Here is a 26,743-nt window from a genome sequence, read left to right as displayed (position 1 = left end):
CACAAGAAGCCCCAAAGCCCCAGTGCTAAGCGAGCCCAGGAGCATCACACTAACCATGTGCAGGGCCAACCTAGTTGGTGTGGAGCTGTGAAAAGGACATAGGGTGTTAAGTCAGCTAGTCCTGTGCCCTTGGACAGTAATTGTACTATTTCATGTCCATTCCTTCTTCTATAAAATGAAGATAGTCGTATCCACTCCCCATAGGACTGAGGGGAGAATGAAATGAGACCAGGGATGGTGATCTATAGAGTGAAAATTACAGCAAAGTATCTTACAGCCACCCACTCATGCCAGAAAGAAACATCAAGTCACAGTGAAGTCTTCCTAAATTTTATTGGCACTGAAATAGAACATGGCTGAGCATAAACCCTTCCAAAACATATTTTTTGAAACCCCCAAAATACACACAAAAAAACCCTGAATACAAAATCTAACTTTTCTCCCCAGCCTCCCTGGGGGTGGGTTACTGCTGTTAAGGCAGTTATATTGCCCCGCAATTCAGGTTTAAATTTAGCTAATATAGGGTTATCACCAAGATGGTGTCAATATAATTCACAGCAATGCACACAAAACTTCCCAAGGTCGGGTAGAGTGGAGAAGAAGGGGTAGGGTTCAAAGCCATGGGCTCTGGGCTAGGGGCACTTCATGCAGGAACAGTATAGCCCCCTGTGGACTGAACTCTGGGGAGAAGGCAAAAAAGGAACAATAAAACCACACACCAAGGACTTTAAGAATGGATTGTATGACCTATAGTGACAGGTGATATCACTAATACTGAAAGCTTCTTACATTAATGTTTCTGGCAAAATATTCTTTTATAATATAGTATATGGTTCCCAGGTATAGGAGTGGTAAGGAAATTTGGCCAAAATGACTGCTCCAAGACTAAGATCTTCTAAGGGTGCATTAGCAAGACTTGCAGACATCCATATTTAGTTAGATGCCAATAAAATATATAATACTGGTAGGAAAAAAAGAACACACATGCAACAGAGAGGAGGAAAAGGCTACTCCTGGGTTAAGAGCAAGGGACAGTAGGGTTGTGAAAGGGACCAGGCCAGAGCCCCCAACAGTTCTCTGGTTTACAACTCCAAAGGAAAGCACAGCTGGTGGTAAGATCTGGGTTAGAGATTTGTCAAACATAGGCAAGGCCCAGTCACCAGCTTGGAGGTAGGTGACAGAAAGGGGCTATTAGGCACATGATGGAGTCAAGTAAACTGTGGCATCCAGGCCACAGACTTCTCTCACCACGTTCAGCTTCTTCTATCCATTCACTTATTGAGCCAACTGGTATCAAGATCCAAGGTTCACCATACCAAGGCCTGGATGGCCCTGAAGCAGAAGCTGTGGCCCAAGTAGCTCTGATAAGAGAAGTGGCCTGGGGCCCACAGCAGGGAAAATGCAGAAACCAGGTGTGAACATTTCCTCCCTCTGGCAACAGTCCTGGATTGGGGGGGTGCTGGATTTGGGGTTAACCATCCCTATTCTAGCAGGACAGGATTTGGGGATTGGAATGAGGAGAAGTAAATCCCAAGAAGGGAGAAGGAGCCCAGAATAATAAGTGATAATTCTACACACAGAGCTCACTTGAAACAGGCCTAGGCTCCCATAAGGCATCGAGGGAAGGATCTTCTACCCAGCCTTGCCTGAATAGAAGGGCAAATGACCTTCTAGGATGTTGGTAAAGCCTCTTGAAGGCACTGTCTTTCCCATCTCAACCTGGGGAGAAACTGAGTCCCTGAAGTCAAGGACAAGGCTTGTTGGGACTGAATTTGTAACAGGCCCAATCTGGGAGGTAGAGAGAATGACTGAACATCTTTTTAGCTTCCAATGATTATAAAGCCTAAATAACTCTAGAAGGAATGGGTACTGGGAGGCTTAATCCTAGGTCAGTTAACACCCTAGAGCATATAGCCAGGGTCCTGCCTCCTTCCCTAAACCTGTGATGCTCCAATTCTGCAAATCACAGGACCCTGAAGAGGAAGGCAATGGTGGGGGCTAGTTTTCAACCTACTCCACGCTTGACACCTAGAGAACAACAGTAAATGAGGGAATGTTTCCCAAATCAAGTGGGAATTGCCTCTGAGCTATAGAACTGGTCTGTTCTAGCAAGCTAGACTGAATGGGAGAGAGAGGCAGAAGAGGGTCCTATTGGCACCAAAGTGAGCCATTCTCTGCCCAAGGAAGTGAATGAGGGCTGAGGGGCTAGGTTTGGTCCTGTGGCTACGATGAACACTTGGCATGACTTCAAGGCTGCTCTAGTTAGTGGCTCCAGCAGAGTGTGAGTTAGGCAAGAGTATAAGAGTACAGGGGCGACGAAGAAGGGAGGAGGGGTCCCTAGAGGCTGGGTGCCTATTACATATTACATGGACTCAAACTCATCTATGCGCTGCTTGGTGTTGCCCTGCCGAATCTGGCGCAGGGTCTTGTATTTGTCTCGGCCAAGTCGCATGTTCTCTGCATGGATCATGTCATTGGCAGTCTTCTTGGACTCATCAAGGGCATTGGCCAGCTCTGAAGTGAGGGCCTGTGAGGATGCAAGGGAATGATGGTTTAATGGGTTCCACTCATTTTACCTCCCTTTCTTTAACCACTTTTTTCCCTGCTCTCCCCTCTCCTCTTTTCTTCCTCCCTCCCTTTGTGCCCCGCCCCCCCTTCCTCTTATCTTCCCTCCTTGTGCCCCCTTTGCATGCACACATACACACATTTTGAGAGGCTTGTCCAGCCCTGTTAGGGCTGCAGTGGGTCAAGAATAAGAAATTAAAACCACAAACTGAGGGGCCAAGTTTCAATTGATGACAAGTATTCCCTGAGAGTAGAACAATGTACTAAAGATTCAGGTAAAAATTGTGTCAGCTAAGTACTTCCTTAATATGAGGTAACTGGGGTATGGGTAGAGGTTGTGGCAAAAAAAAATTTAAAAGAAAGAGGTGGCTCGGGGTCTGATTAACAAATAAGAGGTACCTCTCATTAAAGTTTTCACTCAAGAAAGGCTCAGGCTGCCATACAACGTTGAGATAGGCTCCTCCATCTACTCCCCCATGATGATCTAATGAAGACCATGCCATGCACTACAAAATCAATGTACATGGTCGCCTTGACTCTTTGGCCCTGAGGTTACCTTCAGTTGCTTCTGCACACGCTCATTCTTCTCTGCTTCAGTGGTACGTTCCTCTTCACTGCGGTCCTTGGCCATGGCATCAGCCCGCAGTTCAGCACTGGCCTCTGCCCCATTCTCATCCTGCTCATCCTGCTCATTTTCAGCAGGTTCTGCCACATGAGGAGTACTCATGGCAGTCTTCAGCTCAGCACGAGTCTTCTCCAAGTCTTCTTGTACCATTTGAGCCTGTCCAGTAACAGAGAGAGAGGACAAGCAGTCAGAACAGGCTAACTTGCAACATCCTACCCATGCCTAGAATGGCCCAGCAGAAGGCAGGCACCAGGTAGGCCAAATCACTTTGTCTGCCTGATCCTTAGTTTCCTCAGCTATATAAAAGGAACAGTTGTACCTATTTCCCTGGAGTATTGAAGAATTCTGGGAAGTTATCTGAGAAAGCCTTGAGCTCCTTCTCCCATGATGCCTGCTGTCAAGGAATGATCAAAAGAGCATGGAACCCACACCTAAGGCATGTACAGAACTGGAACCTATGCATGTGGTACCCCTTTCCACAACACTTTTCTCTGGGCACTGTGTCTTACCTTCTGTTGCCATTCTACAGCCTCACTTTCTTTCTTCTGTCGGGCAATCTCTAGCTGGGAGATTCGAGCTGTCAACTCCGCCATTTCCAAGGCCTATAGATAAATTGAAAGTTTGTGAGAGCTTGGCCTTCTGGTCCTCAAGGCCCAAATAGACAAACTTCTGTTCCATTTGCTTGCTGTGCTGGAGGCTCTTTTTACCACACCTTCTCCAGGAATCCCAGAAGACCAACCACTCTTACTCTCAATCTACTATAGTACCCTATTAACTCAAAACCATTTCTTTATAAGTCAGAGTTCCCCACCAAGACTGTACATGTCTTGAAGACAAATAGCCTATTATCTACATCTCTTCCTCACCTCTCCACCCCTCCCTTCATTCCCGTCCCTCACCCCTTTCCCCTCTCAGTATTGCCCATTGTACAGTGCAGTTAAGGCTTTAGAGATCAGTGTGTCACTGCCTGAAGTGGCAGTGCTTTCCTTGTTATCCTAGAATACTCAGGGCTACCTTAAGACTCTTCTCAAGACAAGTATAAGAAAGACACTCAAGTGTCATAGGTGATCTGAACAAGGGAAAAAAGTTTATGCATACCCTCACACCTTTGACGAAACTCCTGCAGGGGTGTCCAACCCATGGACTGTGTTCCCCATGCAGCCCAGAATGGCTATGAATGTGTCTCAAGACAAAATAATAAATTTACTTAAAACCTTTTTTTTGCTCATCATTTTTCATTAGTGTTTGTATATTTAATGTGTGGCCCAAAATAATTCTTCTTCTTCCAGTGTGGCCTAGAGATGCCAAAAGGTTGGACACCCCTGTTAGAAGAAACTTCCCCCTGAGAATTAGGTCTTAGTTCCCTGCATTCCCACCAAAAATAGTATGGGGAAGAACATATGCCCAGGAATTTGGATCACAGATTCCTAACTTCTGAATCACAGAACCCTTGGAAATTATAATGAAAGTATAGATGTTCACCTTCCTCCCCTGAAAAATACATAGGCACATAGTTTCACATATAATTTTAGGGAGCACACACTTCAGTGAGGCAGAAATCGCTTCTCATCCTTACTTAGCAACAACTGTGTGACCTCTGGCAAGTCTTGTAAACCTCTCTGAGCCCTAATTTGCTTAAGTGGACATGTATTCCAATATGTGTTAATGCCATAGAGTTCTTTGGAAGGGGAAATAAGAAAGTAAGAAAAAAGGGAAAGTTGTTAGTACAGTTTGTAACACACAGTAGGTAGTTAATCAAGTGTAGATCCCTTCACTTCTAACTCCCTCCCTTTCCTTTGTCATGTCATCAGCTCAGATCCCCAAGGACTAAGAAAATAGAGTAAAAGTAAGGGTTAAGGAAGACTGCAAAGGTTTCTGGGCCAAACAGTGACTTCTCAGCTTTCTTCTGAGTGAACTACCTACTGGAGGCCCTGCTGGAAATAGTCAGCCCTACAGGCAGAGGTAGCTGTAAATAGGAAGTCAGAAAAGGGAGAAAACTCAGGTCCTTCAATCTCAGCCCATTTGTTGCTTTACCAGCTGCTCTTGGGTCTTCTTCTGATCCCGAGAAGCCTGCAATAGGGCCTCCTTGGCCTCTTCAGCTTCTCGACGCTCTTTGGCCAGTTTTTCAGCCTCACTCTGGGCACGTTTCCGCTCCTGTTCAAGTTCCATAGCCCTACGGGTCTGTTCTTCCAGTTCTGGGAAGAGAAGGTAGGGAAAAGAAGATAAAGAGCGTAGTAGAGATAAAGAAGAAATACCTAGCTTCCTTCCTAGAAATGTTTCGCACCAGGGCACAGCTGGCAGAAAGCTCTGAGCACTCTTCTTCTTGTTCCATCTATTTATCTATTCTGTAGTCACATCTGAATTATGTGGCCTGAGTCTGCAGTTCAGGCAGTAGGTCTCTAGCTCACAGAGCTAGGCTCTGGAAAAACCTACTCTCCAAGGTGATGTCAAGCCTCACCCTGCTGAGCTTTCTTAGTCTGCTCCTCAATCTGCTTCAGCTTCTCCATCAGTTCCTCCTTCTCTCGTTCAATCTTCTCCTTCTCCTTTTCTGCCATCTCACGCTTCTTCTTCTCATTTTCCAGGAGAGCACTGGGAAAGGAGAAAGAAGGGATTAAACAAGATAGCAAGACCACATGGAAAAACTTGGGATCCCCAAGGCTCCCTGGCCCTGGACCCTCAGTCCCCATGCATATAACACACCCAGAGCTTATGAGTTGGGATCACTGTCCCTTATCTCCAAATCTTGGTCATTATGTCATAGTACCACCTGGGCCAGTATGTTCAAGGCTCAATCAGTTTGTCCAAGACTCAGGAGATCCAACCTAAACTTCTAATCAGTGGATGACTTTAACTTACATCACATCTTTGCACTTGTTCTCAGTACCCCTATCTGTAAAATGGCCTATTAAGTTCTGCCTTGGCAAGAGTTATAAGACTAGTTTTGGGGAGTGCTGAGATACTGTGCTTCAAGTATGGTGATCTCTGAGGTTGGGGCATCTGTCCTCAAGCCTAACTCTGCTGGTTTTCTGAAGCCCAAATCTATATTCCTTTCACCAGAATTTTTGGCAAATCTAGAATAAGTATTTTCTTTTTCTTGGCCCCACACCTCTTCCAGCAGACTTTTCTCCCTTGGATAGATGTCTTTTTACTCTCTGAGCCCTGCAAATACTTGGACTATCCTTTTTCCTATTCCTCCTCCCTCTTACTTTTCCCCATAGCACTTTGTACTGTGAAAATTAATAAGTAGAAACCTCATTTAAAATTGAGTCAAGAGGGTAGAAGAGAGAACTCTCATGCATGTACCATTCAACACACATTAGGCTGACCCCAAAAGGAAGAGACTATCTTCCTTTTTGGAAGTGATACTACTTCAGCAGGAGGAAGAAAAGATTATTCCTTGCCCAGGAACAGATCAGTCAATGGAGACTGTCATAACTAAGCCAACAAAAAGTCAACATACTTTGAACTTTCAATTTCCTTTTTCTCCTATAAAACTGTGATATCCTTGAGGGGAGATTTCTGCCAGATCTAGTTCTGTAAACTGCCCCCAACCTCAGTAACCTTTTTCTGAATAAACATGAACCTTGGTGTTTAACTTCTCATACATGGTGTCGTTTTCCAATCTATTGGATTAGAAGCCTCCTGAAGTTTCAAGCTCATTGTGAAATGCATAGGAATCACCTGGGATTTTATTTCAAATAAATTATTGAGGTGAAATTAACCATTTTAAAGCAAACAATTCAGTGGCATTTAGTACATTCATAATGCTATCTAGTTCCAAAATATTTTTATCACTCCAAAGTAAAAACCCATATCCATTAAGCAGTTTCTCCCCATCTCCTATCCCCTAGCCCCTGACAATCACCAATCTATATTTTGTCTCTACAGATTTAACTATTCTAGATATTTCATATAAATGGAATCATACAATATGTGACTTTTTGTGTCTGGTTTCTTCCACCTAGCATGTTTTAAAGGTCCATCTACATTGTAGTATATATCAGTACTCCATGCCTTTTTCTTAAGGTTTTATTTATTTATTTATTTATTCTTAGAGAGGGGGGAAGGAAGAGAGAAAGAGAGGGAGAGAAACATCAATGTGTGGTTGCCTCTTGTACACCCCCTACTAGGGACCTGGCCTGCAACCCAGACATGTGCCCTGACTGGGAATCAAACTGGTGACCCTGTGGTTTGCAGGCTGGCACTCAATCCACTGAGCCACACCAGCCAGGCCAGTACTTCATGCCTTTTTATGGCTGAATAATATTCCATTGTATGGATGCATAATTTATTTATCCAGTCATCCACTGATGGACATTTGGACTGTTTCCACATTCTGGATATTGTAAATAACACTACTATGAATACACGTATACATGTAGTTATTTGAACACCTTTTAAAAATTCTTTGGCATATATACCTAGGAGTGGAATTATGGGATCATATGGTAATTCCAAGCTTAACTTATTGAGAAACCACCAAACTCTTTTGCATAGCACCTGAACCATTTTACATCCCCACCAGCAACAAACATGAGTTCCAATTCTTTACAGACTTGCCAACAGCTGTTATTTTGTTTTTTTATTATATCCATATTAGCGAGCATGAAGTGGTACCTCACTGTGGTTTCGATTTACAATTCCATAATGACTAAAGGTATTTTCATGTGTCTATTGGCCATTAAGATATCTTCATTGGAGAAATGCTTACTAGGATCTTAAAATGCAGATTCTGAATCAATAGGTCTGGAATAAAGTCTCAGATTGTGACTTTCTAACAAGTTCCCAATTTGATACTGATGCTGCTGAGCCTTGCTGTACTTTGAGTAGCAAGGACCTCCAGTGTACAGGGGCTTTGTAGGGAAAGTACTGGCAGATCTACCCAATTCCACTAAAAAAACTCCTACAGAGTCTAGGTTTAAACGTACATGGAGCCTTCTGCTATTGTCATTAAACTGGTGAGATAGCCTGGAACAACCCAGAATCTGCCTAAAACAAAGGCATGAGGATCATAACAATGGTGAACTATGAAATGACCCCCCCCCTCCTATGAGCCTCTGAAAGCCTAAGCTTCTGATGCCTGCTTCCTAGAGGGGGTCTCATCACTGTATGGCATTCTCTCTCTCCCCCCAACCATGCTTCCCTGTCCCCAGTCTCAGGATGGCTTCATGTCCTGCTTCTAGCAGCCTTGGCAACTTGGAGCAGTTTCCTTGGCCTCGCCTTGGTCCCCACTTGAGTTCCACATCACCTACCGCTCCATCTGTTTCTGGTGCTTTTCCTCTCGGGCCTGTGCCTTCATCTGCTGCACTTCAATGGTGTCTGGCTTGCGACGGCGCATGTATAGCTCATGGTTCCCCATGCACAGGGCCAAGATCCGCTTGTTGATCCGCAGCCGGGGAGCATAGAAGACAAAGTCCTGGTGGGAAACCAGCAGTCAGAAAAAGTTTGGAAATAACAAGGAAAATGGGGACAGACTCATAGATGGAGAGCAGGATAACAGCTGAGGGAGGGGGAGTTAGGGGGTGAAGGAATTGAGCAAAAAGAAAAAAGGACTCATGGACAATAGTGTGGTGACTGCTGAGGGGAAGCAGGTATAAGAAGATTAAATGGTAATGAAAAAAATACAATAAAGAATAAATCAAAAAAGAAAAAAGTTTTGATGGAGAGATGAAGGTGAACTTCTCTTAAATCCAAAAGAACTGAAAAGATCATTTACCATATTTTTCCATATATAATGTGCTCAGGTGTATAACACGCACTGACATTTTTGTGCACATTATACATGGGACTATTATGCCTGTTGCGTGTAATCCTTATAGCTATGTATAATGTACATTATTATTTTTCCACCAAAGATTTGGGCAACAGAGGACATTATATACAGCAAAATATGTAACTGAAAAAAATATGTAACAATTTTCTATTACAGATAGGGAGGATAGTTATCAGTGATGAAGTTACTTGCCCAGGGTCAAACAGGTTAGTTAGCAGACCCAGGACTAGAATCCAGGCTTGACTCTGAAATCAGTACTCTTTGGATCAAACCACAATTTCTTTCAACATTTTCATTCTAAAATACCCTCAATTCATACAGGGAACCAATAGTGATGGGAAGGAAACTGGGACTCAAATCAATGATGTGGACCAGAAGGAAGAAAGAAACATCCAACCAGAAAAGAATGAAGAAACAAGAATTCAAAAAAGTGAGGAGAGGCTTAGTAACCTCCAGGACATCTTTAAATGTTCCAACATCAGAATTATAGGGGCACCAGAAGGAGAAGAGGAAGAGCAACAAGTGGAAAACTTATTTGAACAAACAATAAAGAAAAACTTCCCCAATCCGGCAAAGAAAGTAGACTTCCAGAAAGTCCAGGAAGCTCAGAGGGTCCCAAAGAAGTTGGACCCAAGAAGGAACACACCAAGGCACATCATAATTATATTAACCAAGATTAAAATGAAGGAAAGAGTTCTAGAAGCAGCAAGAGTTAAGGAGGCAGTCATCTACAAAGAAATTCCCATCAGACAGTCAGCTGATTTCTCAAAAGAGACCTTACAGGCAAGAAGGGGCTGGAAAGAAGCATTCCAAATCATGAAAGACAAGGACCTACATCTGAGATTGCTCTATCCAGCAAAGCTTTCATTTAGAATAGAAGGACAGATAAAGCACTTCTCAGATAAGATCAAATTCAAGGAGTTCATCATCACCAAGCCCTTACTATATGAAATGTTAAAGGGACTTACCTAAGAAAAAGAAGTTAAAAAAAACATGAACAGTGAAAGGACAACAAAGTCACAATTATTAACAACTACACCTAAAATAAAAACAAAAATGAACTAACAAACAACTACAACAGGAGCAGAACCACAGAAATGGAGATCACATGGAGGATTAGCAACAAGGAAGTGGGAGGAGGAGAGAGGGAAAGGTACAGAGAATAAGTAGCATAGACAGTAGGAAGAAAATAGACAGAGGGAGGGTAAGAATAGTATGGGAAATGTAGAAGCTAAAGAACTTATAAGTATGACACATGGACATGACCTAAAGGGGGAGAATATGGGTAGGAGATAGTGTGCAGGGTGGAGGGGAGTGAAGGGGGAAAATAGGACAACTCTAATAACATAATCAATAAAATATATTTTAAAAAATAAAATATCCTCAGTTCAGTTAAAAATCAAGAACTGCTTTTATGTGCTAATTAGGGATCTCAGGGACCACACTTTGAGTCTCAATAATCCATGCATAATACCCTGATAATTGCAGTATGAGTGACTAGACTTTTTCTGTAATCTTCTAAAAGCATACCCTAGACCCTGTCCCCTTAAATCCTTTTTGGAATAACATCTATTTGTTTTTCCATGTACTGATGCATTCACTGGTTGATTCTTGTGCAAGCCATCACCAGGAATCAACCCACAACCTTGGCATATCGAGATAATGCTAACCAACTGAGCTACCCAGCCAGGGCCTATACAGAGTTTTTTTCTTAAATGATTATAAATTATTGTATTATTTTTCATATGAACAACTATAAACTTAATTTTGCCCTACCTGTATATGAACAGTTCCCACTTTCTGAAGCCTAGAAGCTTTAAAAGATAAGATACACTCTGTTTTCAGAGAGCCCCAGGGCAGCAGGAGATAGTGGCTAAGACATAGTATTTAAACTGCCTGTGGCTCTCCCCTAAGACTTAGGTAGCAAGGTGGCACAGGTAGAGGATAACTCCTAGCCATTTCTTGACACCAACATCCCTTTCCATCACCAATCTCCTTTGTGTCTCCTGTACACACACACACACACACACACACACACACACACACAGAGACAGACACCAGAAAAAGGACAGAAAACTATAATTACATGATTGCTTCCAGCATTATCCAGGCCTTGGCAAGTACATGTCTTGGCCAGTGGGAGGAATCACTTACCGGGGCTTTTTTGTCAATGGGTTTGATGACAAATTTCTTGTCATTGAAAGAGATGTTTCTGATTTCACTCCAAGGGAAGCCTATCTTGGGAGTCAGTCTGTAGAAATAGAGACCAAAAGCATCAGAACAAGGGCAAAACAAGAACACAGAGGGTTGGTGCCTCCCCCCACTATCACCAACTTCTCCTTTTAGGAAGTAGATTCATTACCAGCTCAGCCAGTGTCATCACATGCTACCAAGTTAGTTTGCCAGCTCTGAGGCTGTACAAAGGACCTCTTAATACTACAACCAACATGTTATTCTTTGTTCCAATCTCTGAGATTTGTTTTAGTGTATTTTTATGTGGCATAGACTTTGTAACAATCTCTCACAGACTCCCCAGTCTTATGTAACTGGGACTCTCACCCAAGGTTGTAAAAGTTGGAGAGAAAATAAACAGTGAGCTCTAAATTCAAGAGTTACAAGAACAATAATCTATTGACCTGCATCTTCACCAAGAACAGACCAAGGGAAAAAATAAGCAAATGAGATAAGGTTGTAGTGAGAAAAATTATAGGACAAAAAGTACTTAATCACCATACAGAGGTGAGATTAATTACAAATCTTGACAAAATAGGTTCTAGCCCAGTGTTGTCTAACAAAAATATAATAAAAGACACCCATGTTATTTTAAATTTTCTAGTAGCCATATAAAAATAAATAAAAAGAAATAGCTGAACTGAACTGTTATAAGAGTTCATTCAAAAGAGTTAGTACATTCAAAAGACTTTGTACATTCAAAAGACTTTCATTTATACATGCAAATCAATATTTCAAAAAATATTAATGAAGCATTTTACATTCTCCTTTTCACACTAAGTCTTCAAAGTCTGGCGTGCAGTTTATACTTAACCTACTTCAGTCTAGAGTAGCCACACTTCAAGTGCTCAGTAGCCACATGTAGCCAATGATACCATAGTAAATAGTGTAAGTCTAGTCAGTGCAAGATTTAGAGGTCTGAGAAAGGTTGTGCAATTATCTGAGCTGTTCTAAACTAGGTAGAAAAAAAACTACCCAGGTAGGACCCAGGAGGTCAGTCTTACTCTGTGATGAGTGTCAGAGTGGCCCAAATAATCTAAGAGACCTCTGATATATACCTGTCATTCTGCTCATAGATGTTGAGACCCAGAGCATCTACCCCCAGCCACAGCTCTGAACCTTTCTTGTTTTTGATGCTGAAGTAGTTCACACCATACATCTCCAGGTCCTGGGCAATCTTCAGATATTCCAGGACAGCATCCTCCCTAAACAACAAAGTCAAAGATTACAGAGGGGGACCTGTGAATTGGACCTAGGAAGAAAGAAAGCCTATCTGCTCTGCACTTCTAACAAGTATCTTGCCTTTAAGGGTGGGAAAGGGGATGGAAGGCAAGCAGATGATAATGAACAGAGCACAATATGAAGCATGAGTTCTGAAGTTCCCAAGGGAAGTAAGGGTGAGCTGAACCCTGCTTATCCTCTGGCATGTTAGCTGTCATAGAAGCCTCTTATATAGGTACATTCCTAAAAGAGCCTACGTGGGGTGATGATGGCAAAATGACAGGACTCATTTCTTAACTAGACAGCCCCCAAATGGTTTTCCATGAGAGCTCATTCCCTGCTACTTTCTTGGGGAGGAGCCTCTAGTGGTCCAGATGCTCCCTGAGAATCCTAAGGGACCCTCCATTTTGTTATGGTCAAAACTGTTTGGGCTAACGATGACCATCATTCACAAAAAAATATATAGCTTTATAATGGTTCTGGTTATCCTTCTATCTCTAAATTCCCCTGTACAGTATATTCCTGTCTCTCTCTTTCCAACACACTCCAATGTTCTTAGTCCTCTGACTGTTATCCCCCAGAACCAACTCTCATTCTCCCTGTGAGAGCAGTAGAAGCCCACAGTTGCTAGGGCAGGCTTACCTGAGCATTCCCCGATGTTCCTCATGCCACACCTGGATTCGTTCCTCCCACTGATCCTTGTTGAGTTTGTGTTGCTCCAGGACCCTGGAAAGACAATGAGTAATGGGTACTTAAAGCACAAAACCCAAACTGCATGGGTTAAAGAAAGCCCACTTATCTAAGGTGTTGATGCAAAGAGGTTATAGAGTCAGCTTACTGAGGTTAAACTGGAAGCAGATTTAAATTATAGCAGAAGGTATTAACTAGACATAGGGGACTGTCTGAGAGGTAGGAAAGATACAAAAATGAGTGACTAAGTAAAACAATGGTAACACCTTCTTTTATACCTTTAACCAGAAAAATCCAATAATGCTCTGGTCCCTGAGTAGAGCAGTAATGTATCAAGAGTCTGTTCTGACTTAAGTGGCTAAGAGTAGGGATGGGCCTCAAAGAGGCACTCATACTTTCCTCTAGATCTTTGTGGAACCAACAGTTTGTGTTTATGAGAATATTGTTCAAGGATGAAATTATAGCTTGTGGCTAGAGAACTGAGCCCAAATAGCTTTGGGAAAAATCAACAGGCTCAACCTCTCAGATTCAGATCATACACAAGGCTTTTTTCAAATATGCCATCTCAGACATCATGACAGTGACTCAGGTGGAGTCCCAGGGCACAACTACTATCCCCAGTACTTTCAGGTGAGTTGTGCATATGCCACAGCTCCAATGGGACAGAGGCTCCCAGAATGAAGCAGAAGTTTTCCTTCCAATACTTGCCCCACAAAATGCCCATGAAAATGGCCATTGAATGCAGTGGCAAAAAAAACTAGGGTTAAAAAATCAAGAGACTAGGGTTCCAGGTTTGACTCTGCCCCAAATGAGATGTGAGATATCAAGCAAATCAGTGAGAACACCTCTGCACCTCTGTTTCCTTAGCCAGGAAATAAGAATAATGTCTGCCTTATTCATTTTGTGTGTTGTTGTGATGCTAAAACAAAAGTAATGAGAGTTCTGGAGCATTCACCTTTGAAGTTTACAAATGCAGAAAGCTCTGGCCACTGATTACCATTATTAAAAGACTGTTTGAGCTACCCATGTCCCTGGCTTGCATATTTCTCTCTCTCTCTCTCTCTCTCTCTCTCTCTCTCTCTCTCTCTCCCTCTCTCTCTCTCCAGTGAACCTCTGAGATAAGAAGTCTAGGTCAGTAAAAAGTGTTAAGGAAAATGGAACCAGGGAGAATAGAAAAATCAATTCATCTCTGGTTCTCAATATAAGAATTTGTTTCCAGGGTAATGAAGTTCTATAATCAGAAAAACAGAGGGTGTGGCAGGAGGGAAGTTTTTTATTGTGAGAGCCCAGGAAACAACAACAGGGTGTGGTGCCATGTGCAAATATACCTCTGATTACCATAACAACATGGTCTTCAGACACACCCTAATGGGAAGGAACATATCTGGCAGCCCCTGTGTAATAGGAATTGATAAGCCTTGAGCCACAGGCCCTATGGCCAGGACAGACAGCCAGGTGCAATCTTACCTCTGTGGAAGCAACTTGTCCCCTGCCAAGTAACCAGACTTGTGAACTTCCTTATTGAAGTCACCATACTTGGACTGGACAGCATAGGAGGCCAGCAGCACAGCAGTCTCAGGTGGGCAGTAAATATCATCATTGAGAATGCCCTCCTTCACTTGCAGGAAGAACAAGCGCTGTGTGATATCCTGGATCAATTCCTCGGATACATCCTCAGGGTAGAACTTGGCCCGGAACTTGAAGAGCAGGGGGCTTTCCTTCCGCACATCCTGGGCAGTAACCTGGGAGCAGCAAGGAGTTATGGGTTCTCAAAAAATAGACTTTGGAGTGGGAGAGTGACTGTAAGGTGGGAAGAAGACACTGAAAGTTCATCAACTTGGGTAATCCCAAAGATCCAGGGGGCAACTTTCCTAGTAATTCAGAAAAGAAACACACATTACTTTCATTGGGGACTCAATCCCATGTTCACAATTGCTCTCTGTTGAGCATTTGTTCTTGAAATGAAGATAGTCACAAGCCCCCAAAATCACCATCATGTGATAGTACAAGGTCTGTCCAGGAAAACTCCAGCCATTGTTAATATAATTAGAATAGTTTGCATAACATAGATGTAACCTGGCAGCCAAGGAGAGTGGACTGGAATGTGCATGCATGAAAAACAATGATGACGATTTCACTGTACTAGTCAGTGTGGGCAATAGATGCTGTTAAGTGAGCGTGTGTACTGTGTGGCTGCCCCATTTAAAGTGAGTGAGCAAGTGGAGCAAAGAATCTGCATCAAATTTTGTGTTAAGTTTGAAAATTCCTCTGCAGAATTCAGAAAGCCACAGCTATGGGTAACTGGTGACTGGCAGCTTCATCACAACAACGTGCCTGCTCACGCATGACACCATGTGCACTTTTTTTGAGAAATATGAAATCACCAGGTGATTCAGCCCTGTTACAGCCCAGATTTGGTGCCCTGCAACTTCTGGCTTTTCTCAAAACTAAAATCACCTTTGAAAGGGGAGAGATTTCAGAGAGTCGATGGGATTCAGGAAAATACCACAAGGCAGCTGATGGCGACTGGGAGAACTGTGTGAGTTCCCAAGGTGCCTACTTTGAAGGGGACTACTTTGAGGCATCACTGTCCTATGTACGATGTTTCCTGTATCTGAATCTTCTTCAATAAAAGTCTCCTTTTCATATTACATGACTGGATACCTTCCGGACACACCTCATATATCTAACTGCCTGCAAATTCTAAGTGGAGGCTTAAAAGAGGTTCCCTTTTAAGGCTCCCCCAACTCCATAAATTAGCAAAGTAAAGACCAGGATGCATGACTAAAGCCTGGGAATTGACTAGGTAAGCAAACAAACTAGGCTGCTTTTTAAAGCCTGAAAATGGCTCCTAACAGTTTTACATTTCTCCAGCAAAAGTGTCCACTCTTTGGGAAAACAAGACTGCCAGCCAGAAGGTGAGGCACCTATCCTCTAGACACAATCAGTAAAATAAGTTACAGGACAGAATAGAAACCTCCAAAGTCAAAGGCAGCCAGTTTGAGGGTATCGAGATGAAGGACTGCCATGTTCCTGCAGAGATGCTAGTTGGAAGTGGAGCACTTGAATGGACCTATACTCAAATCCTCACATTTGGAAATCAATTGAGATAAAAAATGAAGAAAGAACATATGTATCAGATTCAAGTATCAGTTGAGAATTGGGAAAGAAAGAAGATAAGATTATGAGACCTTTGAGATTCCAGTTCAAGAGTATATGACTCTTATTAACAAATTTCCTAAAGCCCTTGAATTTGAGGGGGGGGGGAAAGGATACTAATCTCCTCCTGAAGAACCAATAGCTATGGTGTAAAATAAGTCAAAGTTCAAGAAGAGGTCCCAGTAGAAATGGAAAGATATGTTCCTCCTAGGACCCTGATCATTTTGTTGTGAGAAGTCAAAGTGATAACAGTACAAGAGCTTTGTTTCAGCCAAGTCCTCTGCCCTTATTTTGATCTAGTGGTTAACAGATGGCCCAGTGAAAAATACAGCCTTAGGTGCCTTGGATTTGCCAGCTAGCACATGTTATCCCCCGAGCAAGACCTAGAAGAGGAATGAATTCCAAACCCGAGAGTGGGGTAAGCAGTTACCTTCTTATTGAGTTTTAGCCAAGTGGAGAAACCCTTCGTGTCCTGGTATTGCAGACCAAAGAACCAAACTTCCCTCAGGCCAATCGTTTTCACCACCTAAAAGAGAAAACACAAAACAACCACTGATTGAATGGCTAGCCTGTGCCAGGCACAGAGGACACAAATGTGGAGCCCATTTGGTCCCTAACCTTAAAGGACATAAGGTGCCCAGGGTCTGGAAATAAAATACACTTGAGCAGCAATCAAGAAGTGATATTAGCATCTCTTTGCACAAAGTACTTCTGAGGTAGGGAATGGATCTCTTATTTATGAGCACTACCACACACCAATAACTTTATATCTATTATCTCCTTTAATTTTCATAAGAGTCCTATGATATAATTACAATTAGGCCCATTTTACAGATAGTGAAAGTAAGGTTCAGAAAAGTAGAGGTTCAGTTAGTCAGTAGTAGAGTCAGATCTGTTTGACTCCAAACTTATTCAAATCTAGTGCTTTCTGCCACTTCCCTCTATTATGCCATGCAGCTTCCCACTCCCAGGATGGATTAAACATTGTAAGGTAGAGATCGATCATTGGCTTGGCTTAACTCCTGCATTTTGTTCCCCTGGGTTGCTCTTCTACCTTTAGCAACTAAAAATAATGCCCACAACATTCAGACTGAGTCCCATTTATAGTGCCCCAAGAAAGAATGTTTGAGGAGACAGAGCAAGGACTGGGTATCTATATCCCCCAAAGCTGTACTGTGTTTGGGGGCTGAGATGTTTCTTTCCAGCCCTAATGAGAGCCCAGTCATGATTTCCATTACCAATCACTCAGTTTAAAAGTGGGAATGAGAGTGGAAACAAAGTGAGTACCTCAGTGTAGTAGCTGAGGGGCCCCCTGATGTTCTGGGCCTCTTGGCTGAGCAGTGGGAAGGAAAGTGGGGCTGGCCAGGAGAAGACAGATGAGATCTGTTTTCCAGTCCCTTACATTAGCATGTTAATAGTTCTGGCCAAGGGCTAAAACCCAGCATGCCTACCACTAGGGATGAAGGCAATGAAGTTGAGCCACATCCCAATGAGGTCATGCTGGCATCAGTCTTCTTTATCTTCTTTTTTTGGGGGGTGGGGTGGGGCAGGGGAAGGGTAGAAGGCAGTAGAGGTGAAGGGGTGAGATGAAGCAATTTACCCTGGAGATAGAAACAGGGAATAAGGACATCCTTCCCTGTGAATATATCACTATCTCCCCTCAAAATGCACAGATACACTCCTCTACTATATCCACAAAGTTTCTAGTGTGCTTCCAAAGCCAGGACCCATAGTCACTCTCAGAACTTACAATCTAGAGCCTCAGAGGCCTCAAAGAAAAAGTAACTTATTATATATGAGGTACCTATTATATATGCCAAGTAGTGAACACTAAATACCCTGAGACAGCTATTATATCTCCATTTTATAAACAAGGAAGCTGAGGTTTAGAGGCAATCTTTCTAAACCCATTAACCCTAAACTAGAATCCTGACATGCATGACTTCAAAACCTTACCCTTTCCTCTCTAGCATGCCTTCTCCTAATGCCGAAGGCTCATAGGAGCTTAGGAGCTCTAAGGTTCTCAACTAACTGCTATGTCTCACTTTTAGTCCAGATATCCCAGCCAGGTAATGAAATTTGACCATCTATCTCTCCCACTAGGCTCCCTCAACAACCACTTTGGGGAGAAGCCATATTCCCAAGTCATCAACCTTCAGTGCTCCCTGGGGCAGTAAAGACTGATGACCTTACCCTTTATATCCTAAAGCAGGTATCAGGAAACCAGGAAGTCCCACTTCTGTCTCCACTTTGCTGTATGATCTCAAGGCAGTACATTTCCCCTCTGAACCTCAGCTTCCTCATCTACTAAAAGTGGTGTGGCATAAATGGTCTCTTTCTTCTCTCAAGCTTTATCACTCTATTAATTAGGTTTTTGTAAATAACTAAGAAATACAATCCCATTTCCCATCTACCTCTTGCTGATTTAGGTAACCAGGAGCATGTTTAGAAAAGATAAACTGGGTGTGGGGATGTAAGGAAAAATCAAAAGACTTCTGTGATTCAATGGCAAGGTGAATCCCTGAGCCTAAGTCAATAAGCAATAAGAACTGCCAGCAGGTTTTATATGGAGAATACATAATGTTAATGTTGAAATGTGATATTGGCTATTCTTTTTTTGCAGAGGATAGAGGATGAATGTGTAGACAGGACAGATTGTTTAAAGCACCTCTTATCTCACCCTAGGTATAAAATCGGGACCAATTAACAGTTCTAATGGTTTCCCACAGGGCTGTAGATGGATAGTGTGTCCAGATGCAATCAGTGAGCAGAAGTATGCTCCAGTACAGAAAGAGACCCACCAGAGATGCTGAAGATCAACAGAGGGCCAGGATACTAGGTCACAGAGCAAGGGTAGAACAAACTGGGAACAGAGCTGGTAGAGCAGCAACTGGCCCTTACCTGTGTCAACAGCTCCACTCTAGAGGCTCAGAGACCCAAGAACTAAAAAGAAGTACAAGAGGCACAGACTACACCACCAGTCCCACAGGTCCCAGGAGTGAGCTCTTTAGCCTCTTTTTGTACCAGATTTTCTGGTTCACTAGTGAGACTGGTAAAAGTTTGATGAGAGGAGGATTATGGGTACCAAAATAGTTCCAGGTTCTGAAGTTATCTCTAAGGAAAAGTTGGACAAAGTAATAGCTAAAATCCTACCCCCAAAAAATAGATTTCAGAATCGGTAGGGAATTTTAATCTCTCTAAGCATGGTGTCTTCTCTTATGAGCATAAAGAAGTCAGATGCATATAAATTTTCCACTCCCTTAGGCTCCAATGCTTGCAGAGATGAGCAATGTCTCTCACCCTACTGAAGTCCCAATGTGAGGAAGTAAGGGTGTGTGTAGGGGGAGGAAATATGGTCTGAAATCAGAATTGAGACTGAAAAAGAACAAGAGATACAACAGATAGCCCCTGGACCCTAGACTATAAGGAAATCTCAAGTCTTGGAAAAGAGGCCAAGCTTTGCTTGCTTCCAGTTTTGCTTCCAGGTGAGACGTCCACTCCAGAGGCAGGAGAAACCTTGTTTTCTAGTGGAAGAGCATATCTAGATCCAGGTTCCAGGAACAACATCTATGGCTCCAGTGACTAGGATCCTACCCTTCTACTCTGAGAAATGACTCCACCCCTGAGGAAAAAAAAATTCTTTCTTGTCTCCCTTTGACCCCAGACAGCCAGCTCATCTGGCCTGAGTCAGTAGTTCTTAAAGCTGCCATAGAAGAAATCCCTAAGCAGCATAAAATAATGGATGTATATACCCAAAGGCCACAAGGATGGAGCAAGAGTGGGGGGGTAATACAAATAGATGACTGCAAGCCAGAATTTCTTTGAAGCCACAGGTTTAGTCTTAATCATTTGTGCAAATTTTACATTCTGCAAAAATTTAAATCATTGCTGTTTAATAATGAAATAGATAGCATCTACAAGTAAAACTGATGCTCCAAGATACTAAATTTCATTCATTCCACAGCTCTATGTACCTCCTAGAACTGCCACATATACCTAGAGGGACTATAGCTTCAGTTTATAAGACATTGGCTGTGGATTCTATTCAGCCCCATAGTACAAACCCGCAATGCAGGCTATGGAGCACTATAGGGTCCAAGGAGCACAAACTTGAAAACTGAGACCCAGTGAAAAGAAGAGATTTGCCTCTGAGAGAATCCTCCCTAATTAGCAAAAGCATCTGGATGTAAGAAAGAACCCCCTTTTGCTTCTCTTTTGCATGTGAAGCCTGCCCATATCTGAAGTCTGTGGAGGGAAGGGGAGATCAGGTCAATTGCGGAGTCCAGAGCACTGTCTCCCTATACACCCTTTGAATCTATCCCAGTAAACAAATTAGTGATGTAATCTGCCACTTCAGAAGCCCAGAAAAAGATCAGGAAGCAGGGCTGGAGCCCCGAGAGGAAAAGTGGGTGAGAAATAATGTGCAAAACTGCGTCAATGCCCAAACACCTGAGGCCCATTGAGATCCCATTATAGGCTTGGCAGCAGCTACATCAGCCACCCACCTAAACGCAAATCAATGCACAACTGTAAAGTTTCAGGAGAGGATGCCACCATTGCTACTTCTGCTACCCCACCCTGCCTGTGTTCAAGTGGCCACCTGCTGTACAGCACAGAGCTCAACTACAGTTCTAAGTCTAGGGACCAAACTTGTGTCTACTCATAATGGGAATTTTAGGCAAAGAAAAGGTAGGTCACAGAGGACACAGCTGACAAAAGAAAGCTTGAAATAGTATAAGGCCTGGTTCAAGGTCTATACTATTTCCTAGCTATCTGACCTTAAACAGAGCTTTTCCCCTCCGAAAGCCTCAGTTCATCTATAAGATGGAGACACAACAATTATAATAACAGATATGAGTTATTTTATAAAATCAAATGCAAGAAAATGAAGAAAGGGCTGCTGCCTTCAAAGCAGAGTCCACAAATATTAAGGATTTTACTGAGTTAGAAAAGCTTCCTTATTTCTCATGGCTCCCTTTATCTGAACTTCCAAAGCAATTTCCACCTACTTGTTTAGCCCTTAATAAGAACTGACATTAGAATGCTTGCTATGTACCAGGTACTTTACTTATTTTGAGATTAATTAAGACCACAAAATGTCAGAGATTAGTATGATTACCATTTTATTGAGGAAAGTAAAGTCCTAAGAGGTTAAATGAGCCATCCAAGTTCACACGGCTAAATAGAGCAGGGATTTTCAGCCAGTGCGCCATAAGAACTTTTAAGACATGCAATATCTGACTATTTAGTCAGGGGCACTGACCTCTTTTCCCTTAGATTGTCAAATAAAAAAAATGACAATAGCCAATAAAACACTAGCTGTTTGGTGTGAATGAATCAAAATTATACCTATTATATCTATTTTTTGTCAGATTGGCAAAAACATATTTTTTGCAGTGGTACAGAATTTTAGTAATTAGTTTATGTGTGCCATAAGATGAAAAGGTTGAAAATCACTGACATAGAGAGACAGAATTTGAACCCAAGGGCAACATCAAATCCCATGCTCTTTACACCACTTCTATACACAACCTGAGTTTCAAAGGCATTTTTTTTCCATTCTATCTGGGAGAGTTGTGTGTACTTTCCTTAAGGGCAGAGATAGTATCTGATGGACCTAGAGATCTTCCCTGGGGCATGGTAGGCCTTCGGTCAATATTGAGTCAGTTAATGAATAGACGAATGAATGGATGTTCTGAGATTTCATCTTCTTTCTACAGCTCAAAACCTTGAAGGAAGGAGGCAGATGAAATTAGACTAGAGATACAGCTACAGCCCCTGGCTGGAGAGAAGCCAAGCATAGGTTTTTCAAAGAGGAATTTGTTGTGGCAGCACTGCCCCCTAGTGTCACCTAGGTACTCAAGAGCCCTTGGAAGAACCTCAGGTTTTAGAAGCAGAGATGATAACGCTGTTATAAAACATGTTCTCTCCCATCCCTACCTGTGAGCACAATGATAAGAAACAAAGGTAAACTGGAGGAACTAGGGGCCTCAAACCCATTTCCCACCAGTCCTTGAGCCTCCTCAAGCTATGGCTTCCCATCGTTGCCTGTTATTTATTGCTGGTCCCAACAAGAGGTCTTCCTCTCCAGTTGGCTTCCTCTCTGATCATCAGCCAGGTAATTGCTAGGTTGTTGGATGGCCCCAGAGCTTTTGTCAACTCCCCCAAAGAAGTCCAGCTCCTTCCTCTTAGGCCCAGTTCCATCAGGAGGGCCTCCTTGAATGATAAGTCTCAAAGGCCAAACAGAATGAACTTCCTCCCTTATGCCTCAACAATTTAGTTGGAGAGATTATAGCCTTCAATATCCTATGAACATATACTTCTGTGGATTCCTGTCCTTGGCCCCAAAAGTGCCAGATGTCCAATATCTTCTCTGAGTTGAAATCTTTTTCCTTGTAGTTTTAGCCTATGGGGTCCCAGCTCTACCTCTTTTGATATCACAGAACAACTGCCCTCTCCTTGCTAGGGCAGCCTCTCAAAGATTCCAACATAGAGAACACAGCTCCTCTTTTTTTTTAATTTGTTAAATTTATTTTGAGAGAGAGAGAGAAACACTGATTTGTTGTTCCAGGTAATTTGTGCATTAATTGGTTGATTCTTGTGTGTACCCTGACCAGACATTGAATCACAACCTTGTGTCATGCTGGGATGATGCTCTAACCAACTGAGCTATCTGGCCAGGGCACATCTCTTCTTGTGTGTTCTCCAAGCCAAACATCCTTATTCCCTCTAAACAGAGAAGTGCAGCAGGGGAAAGCTTTATTTTTGGAACTCCATATCACAACTTACTAACTACATAACCTAGACTGGGTTCTTTCACCTCTCATAGAAAGGATCTTTGTGAGAATTAAAGCACTTGCCCAGGGCTACTCCATAATAGATACTCAACAAATGATATTTCTCAAAATGACACCAGTCTTCAGGATGGGAAGTCATGAACTTCCTGGTTTTCTCCCTTTCCTTTCCTCCACCAATGAAAGATGAGTTTCTCAAGGGTTTTCTTTGGGCAGCAGTAGCTTTTAGAACTAGCATACCAATCTGGCCAGGGATCCCTACCATCTGGGCTTCCCTCAGAACCACACCCAACAGTATGCAAACCAAACCAACACTAACAAAGAATGACTAGGCCTTGGGGCTTTTCGAAATTAATGAAATTCTTTGTTCGAGGATTTTTCTGCCTTGGGCTTTAAATTATGCCTTCCTCACCCTCCATAGCTATCCACCTCCAATAAAAAATGAACAAAGCCCCCAGTGTTGATTGCAGGGGATGGCACCCTCCTCCTTGAGAGGAGTAGGGTGTAAACCAGTGCTCTGGGAAGGAGTCTGGGTAGAATTCGAAGAAGCCTCTGGCTCCCAGCTGCACCATAAAAACCATGGTGGCTGATACTCTCCCCTCTATAGCTGCTACCCAGAATGATATTGCTTTCTGAAGAAAAGGCCAAATAGACTTTGGAGCATACAGACACTCTCCCTTTTGTCCCAGAGACATTAAAAAGCCTGTCCAGTAGGAGATGTCCTACATGCCAAGTATCTTCCCCTCCCTCACACATATGCCAACTGCTAATCATACTCAAGTGAGGCATGTCTTTCCTTTTTATAGAAGGGAGTCATACGAACTCGAAACAGTGGATTTAGAAATGGGAAAGGGATGTAGAATGCAGAAACAAATGCTGGAGATAAATTTTTGAAAGATAACCATAAATGGCAATAGATGGAGACTTGACTTGGGGTGGTAAACAAATAATACAGTGTACAGATGATGTGTTGTAGAATTGTGCACCTGAAACTTGTATATTTTTGTTAGCCAGTGTCACCCCAATAAATTTAATGGGAAGAAAGATAACCAGACTTTAGAAATCAATTACAGATAGATAAACTGAGGCCCAAAGAGGAAAAAGGTTTATGTAAGGTACCAGGAGAGTTAGCAGCAGAGCCAGCCCTAGGGCCCAAGATTTCTAACTTTCTATCTATCCAGTACCCTTTCAATTTTACCAGGCTGTTCCTTCAAAAGCTCTCCAATATAAAACCTGCATACAAACCTTGACTGATATAGTTCAATGGGTTGAGTGTCATCCCATCAAATGAAAGGTCACCACCTAGGTTCCCAGTCAGTGCACGTGCCTGGGTTGTAGGCCAGGTCCCTGGTTGGGGATGTGCGAGAGGCAACCTATTGATGTTTCTCTTGCATATTGATGTTTCTCTCCCTTTCTCCCTCACTTCCCCTCTCTCTAAAAATAAATAAAATCCTTTTTTTAAATAAATAAATTTAAAAATAACAATAAAGTGAAACCTGCATACAATGGGAGAATGCCAAGCCTTAATATAATCAAAATACACTCATTCCAGGTTAGCATTGTAATCAATTGTGAGCTATGTGAATGTCAGCATATCACTTTAATTGTAGTAAATGTGTGTTTAAATGTTCCTCTAACTAGTTTGTACTTTCACAAATTAAATATTAATGATTACCCTTCACTATTACAAACAAAACAAACTCCAGAGAACAAGCAAGTTACAGCTAAATTCGAAGTCGGATACTCTGAGGATCTTCAAGCCTATCTCCCAACTCTTATCTGTTAAACAAGACAAGAAGTATCATGGCATTTGGGTGCTATCATTTATTACATCTCTACTACATGCTGGATGCTTCACATAACACTTGCTTCCCTATTTGTATTTTCTTACTGTCTTTCTCGCCTATTTCTAATTTACCTTTTTGAATTTATGTATCCTTATAAACCACTATAACAAGTTTTTTAGGGGGTAACAAGTGATAAATAATATACTTATTCATAACCTCACAAAAAGCCTTTGAGGTAGGCTTTTTTTCACTAAAAAAAGACCAATTTTTTTAAAAATGAAAATGCCAACCAGGAGAGGTTCAACAATTTTTACAAGGCTTAGCTAGGAAAATGAAGATTCTGTATCATCATCTGTAAAATGGGGCCAGTACTAATTTCTACACTCAAAGGACTTTGTGATAGTCAAATGATAGGTACACAAAATTCCTGTCACAGTACCTACCATACAGGAAGTCTTGGACAAATGTTAACTCTCACCTATATTAGCCATAAACAATTTTCTCAGTCTACCAAGAGATATCAGGGACCCAGAGGGTCCTACGAAGCTTTCCTCAGATATCTAAGCATCCCTTTCTTCCTTTTACAGGGAGACCTGAATTGAAAATATCCCTACCCTGGCTGATGTGGCTCAGTGGATTGAGCGCTGGCCTATGAACCGAAAGGTTGCCAGTTAGATTCCCAGTTAGGGCATGTGCCTGGGTTGCGGGCACTGGTGCAAAAGGTAAATGATTGATGTATCTCTCACACACTGATGTTTCTCTCCATTCTATCTCCCTTCTCTTCTTTTTCTCTAAGAAAATAGATAAATAAATAAAATCTTAAAAAAGAAAGAAAACAGCCCCTTACCATCCCCATCCTCTCCTTATCTTCCCCCTCACCAGTCAGGGATATTCATAGGAATAGAATTATTTGATTTGAGTGTAACCTCTTTTGTCTTTCTTCCTTACCCTTCCCAATTTTAGGAAAGTTCTCAGACTGTAGAGGGACTCTGAGGGCAAAGAAAAAAGGAAAGCGAGAGTGCTTGGGAAATTCATCAAGGTAATATGTGGTCCTAACATCCTGGGCAATGTCAGAATGGCCCATCTGGAGGAATCCCAGCCACATTTTCACTTCTGAAATTCTGGTCACAGAAAGCACATTCCCTTTGCCCCTGGAGAGACTTTGAAAGCTGAAAGATTCTGTGGCCCCACCTGGCTATTCCATAGCACATCTCTTATAATAATGACTTACAGCAAAGGGATACCCTTTGGGTTGGTGATAGAAATAACCACATCAATATCATCTTCATGACTACAGGAGATGAAACACCCTCCTATTGCATTCATCATCCTCAGGGGTATCCTAAATCCTAATATTCCTTTGAGGTAAATGTACATAAAGTATACAACCTCAGGAACATTAAGTCAGTTTCTGTGTATTAGAAAACAACAACATAAATGTGACAAAGACCATGTGGTACAGTGACAAGAATGTGGAGTTTAAAACCCAGCCAAATATCAGCTAGATGAATTAAGTTATTTAATTTCTGAGCCTTATCATTAAAATGGAGAAGAGACTGCTTATGTCTTTCAGAGTTCAGTGGAAGGCTCAATGAGCTAACATTTCTATTTTTTTATTTTACTTTTAAATTACAATTTACATTCAATATTATTCTGTATTAGTTCCAGGTATACAACACAGTAGTTATATAATCATATACTTTACAAAATGCTCCACTGATATTTTAAGTACCCACCTGATACCACACATAGTTATTATAATACTACTGACTATATTCCCTATGCTGCATTTTATGACTATTTTGTGACTACTAATTTCTACTTCTTTTTTAAAAGATTTTATTTATTATTTTTAAAGAGAGGGGAAGAGAGGGAGAGAAGCAACAATGTGTGGTTG

The 26,743-nt window shown here is 42.1% G+C and overlaps 1 protein-coding gene across 1 annotated transcript in view; it reads right to left on the bottom strand.

Annotated features, from left to right (window-relative positions):
- Window positions 1–314: 314 nt before the first annotated feature.
- MSN (moesin) overlaps window positions 315–26,743 on the bottom strand; it is a 68,220-nt gene continuing 41,791 nt past the window's right edge. Inside the window, exons 3-13 of the mRNA XM_037135153.2 lie at window positions 16,696–16,791; window positions 14,574–14,848; window positions 13,059–13,142; window positions 12,254–12,400; window positions 11,118–11,214; window positions 8,443–8,606; window positions 5,649–5,779; window positions 5,225–5,385; window positions 3,700–3,792; window positions 3,122–3,346; window positions 315–2,527 (exon numbers count right to left, since the gene is read on the bottom strand). Of these exons, the coding sequence (XP_036991048.1) occupies window positions 2,363–2,527; window positions 3,122–3,346; window positions 3,700–3,792; window positions 5,225–5,385; window positions 5,649–5,779; window positions 8,443–8,606; window positions 11,118–11,214; window positions 12,254–12,400; window positions 13,059–13,142; window positions 14,574–14,848; window positions 16,696–16,791 (1,638 nt within the window). The 3' untranslated portion in view covers window positions 315–2,362. The remainder of the gene's footprint in view (window positions 2,528–3,121; window positions 3,347–3,699; window positions 3,793–5,224; window positions 5,386–5,648; window positions 5,780–8,442; window positions 8,607–11,117; window positions 11,215–12,253; window positions 12,401–13,058; window positions 13,143–14,573; window positions 14,849–16,695; window positions 16,792–26,743) is intronic.

Source organism: Artibeus jamaicensis, unplaced genomic scaffold (assembly GCF_021234435.1).
Source record: "Artibeus jamaicensis isolate MK-2021 breed Jamaican fruit bat unplaced genomic scaffold, CSHL_Jam_final contig_457, whole genome shotgun sequence".
Lineage (NCBI taxonomy): Eukaryota > Metazoa > Chordata > Mammalia > Chiroptera > Phyllostomidae > Artibeus > Artibeus jamaicensis.
This window is presented reverse-complemented; position numbering and strand designations above follow the sequence as displayed.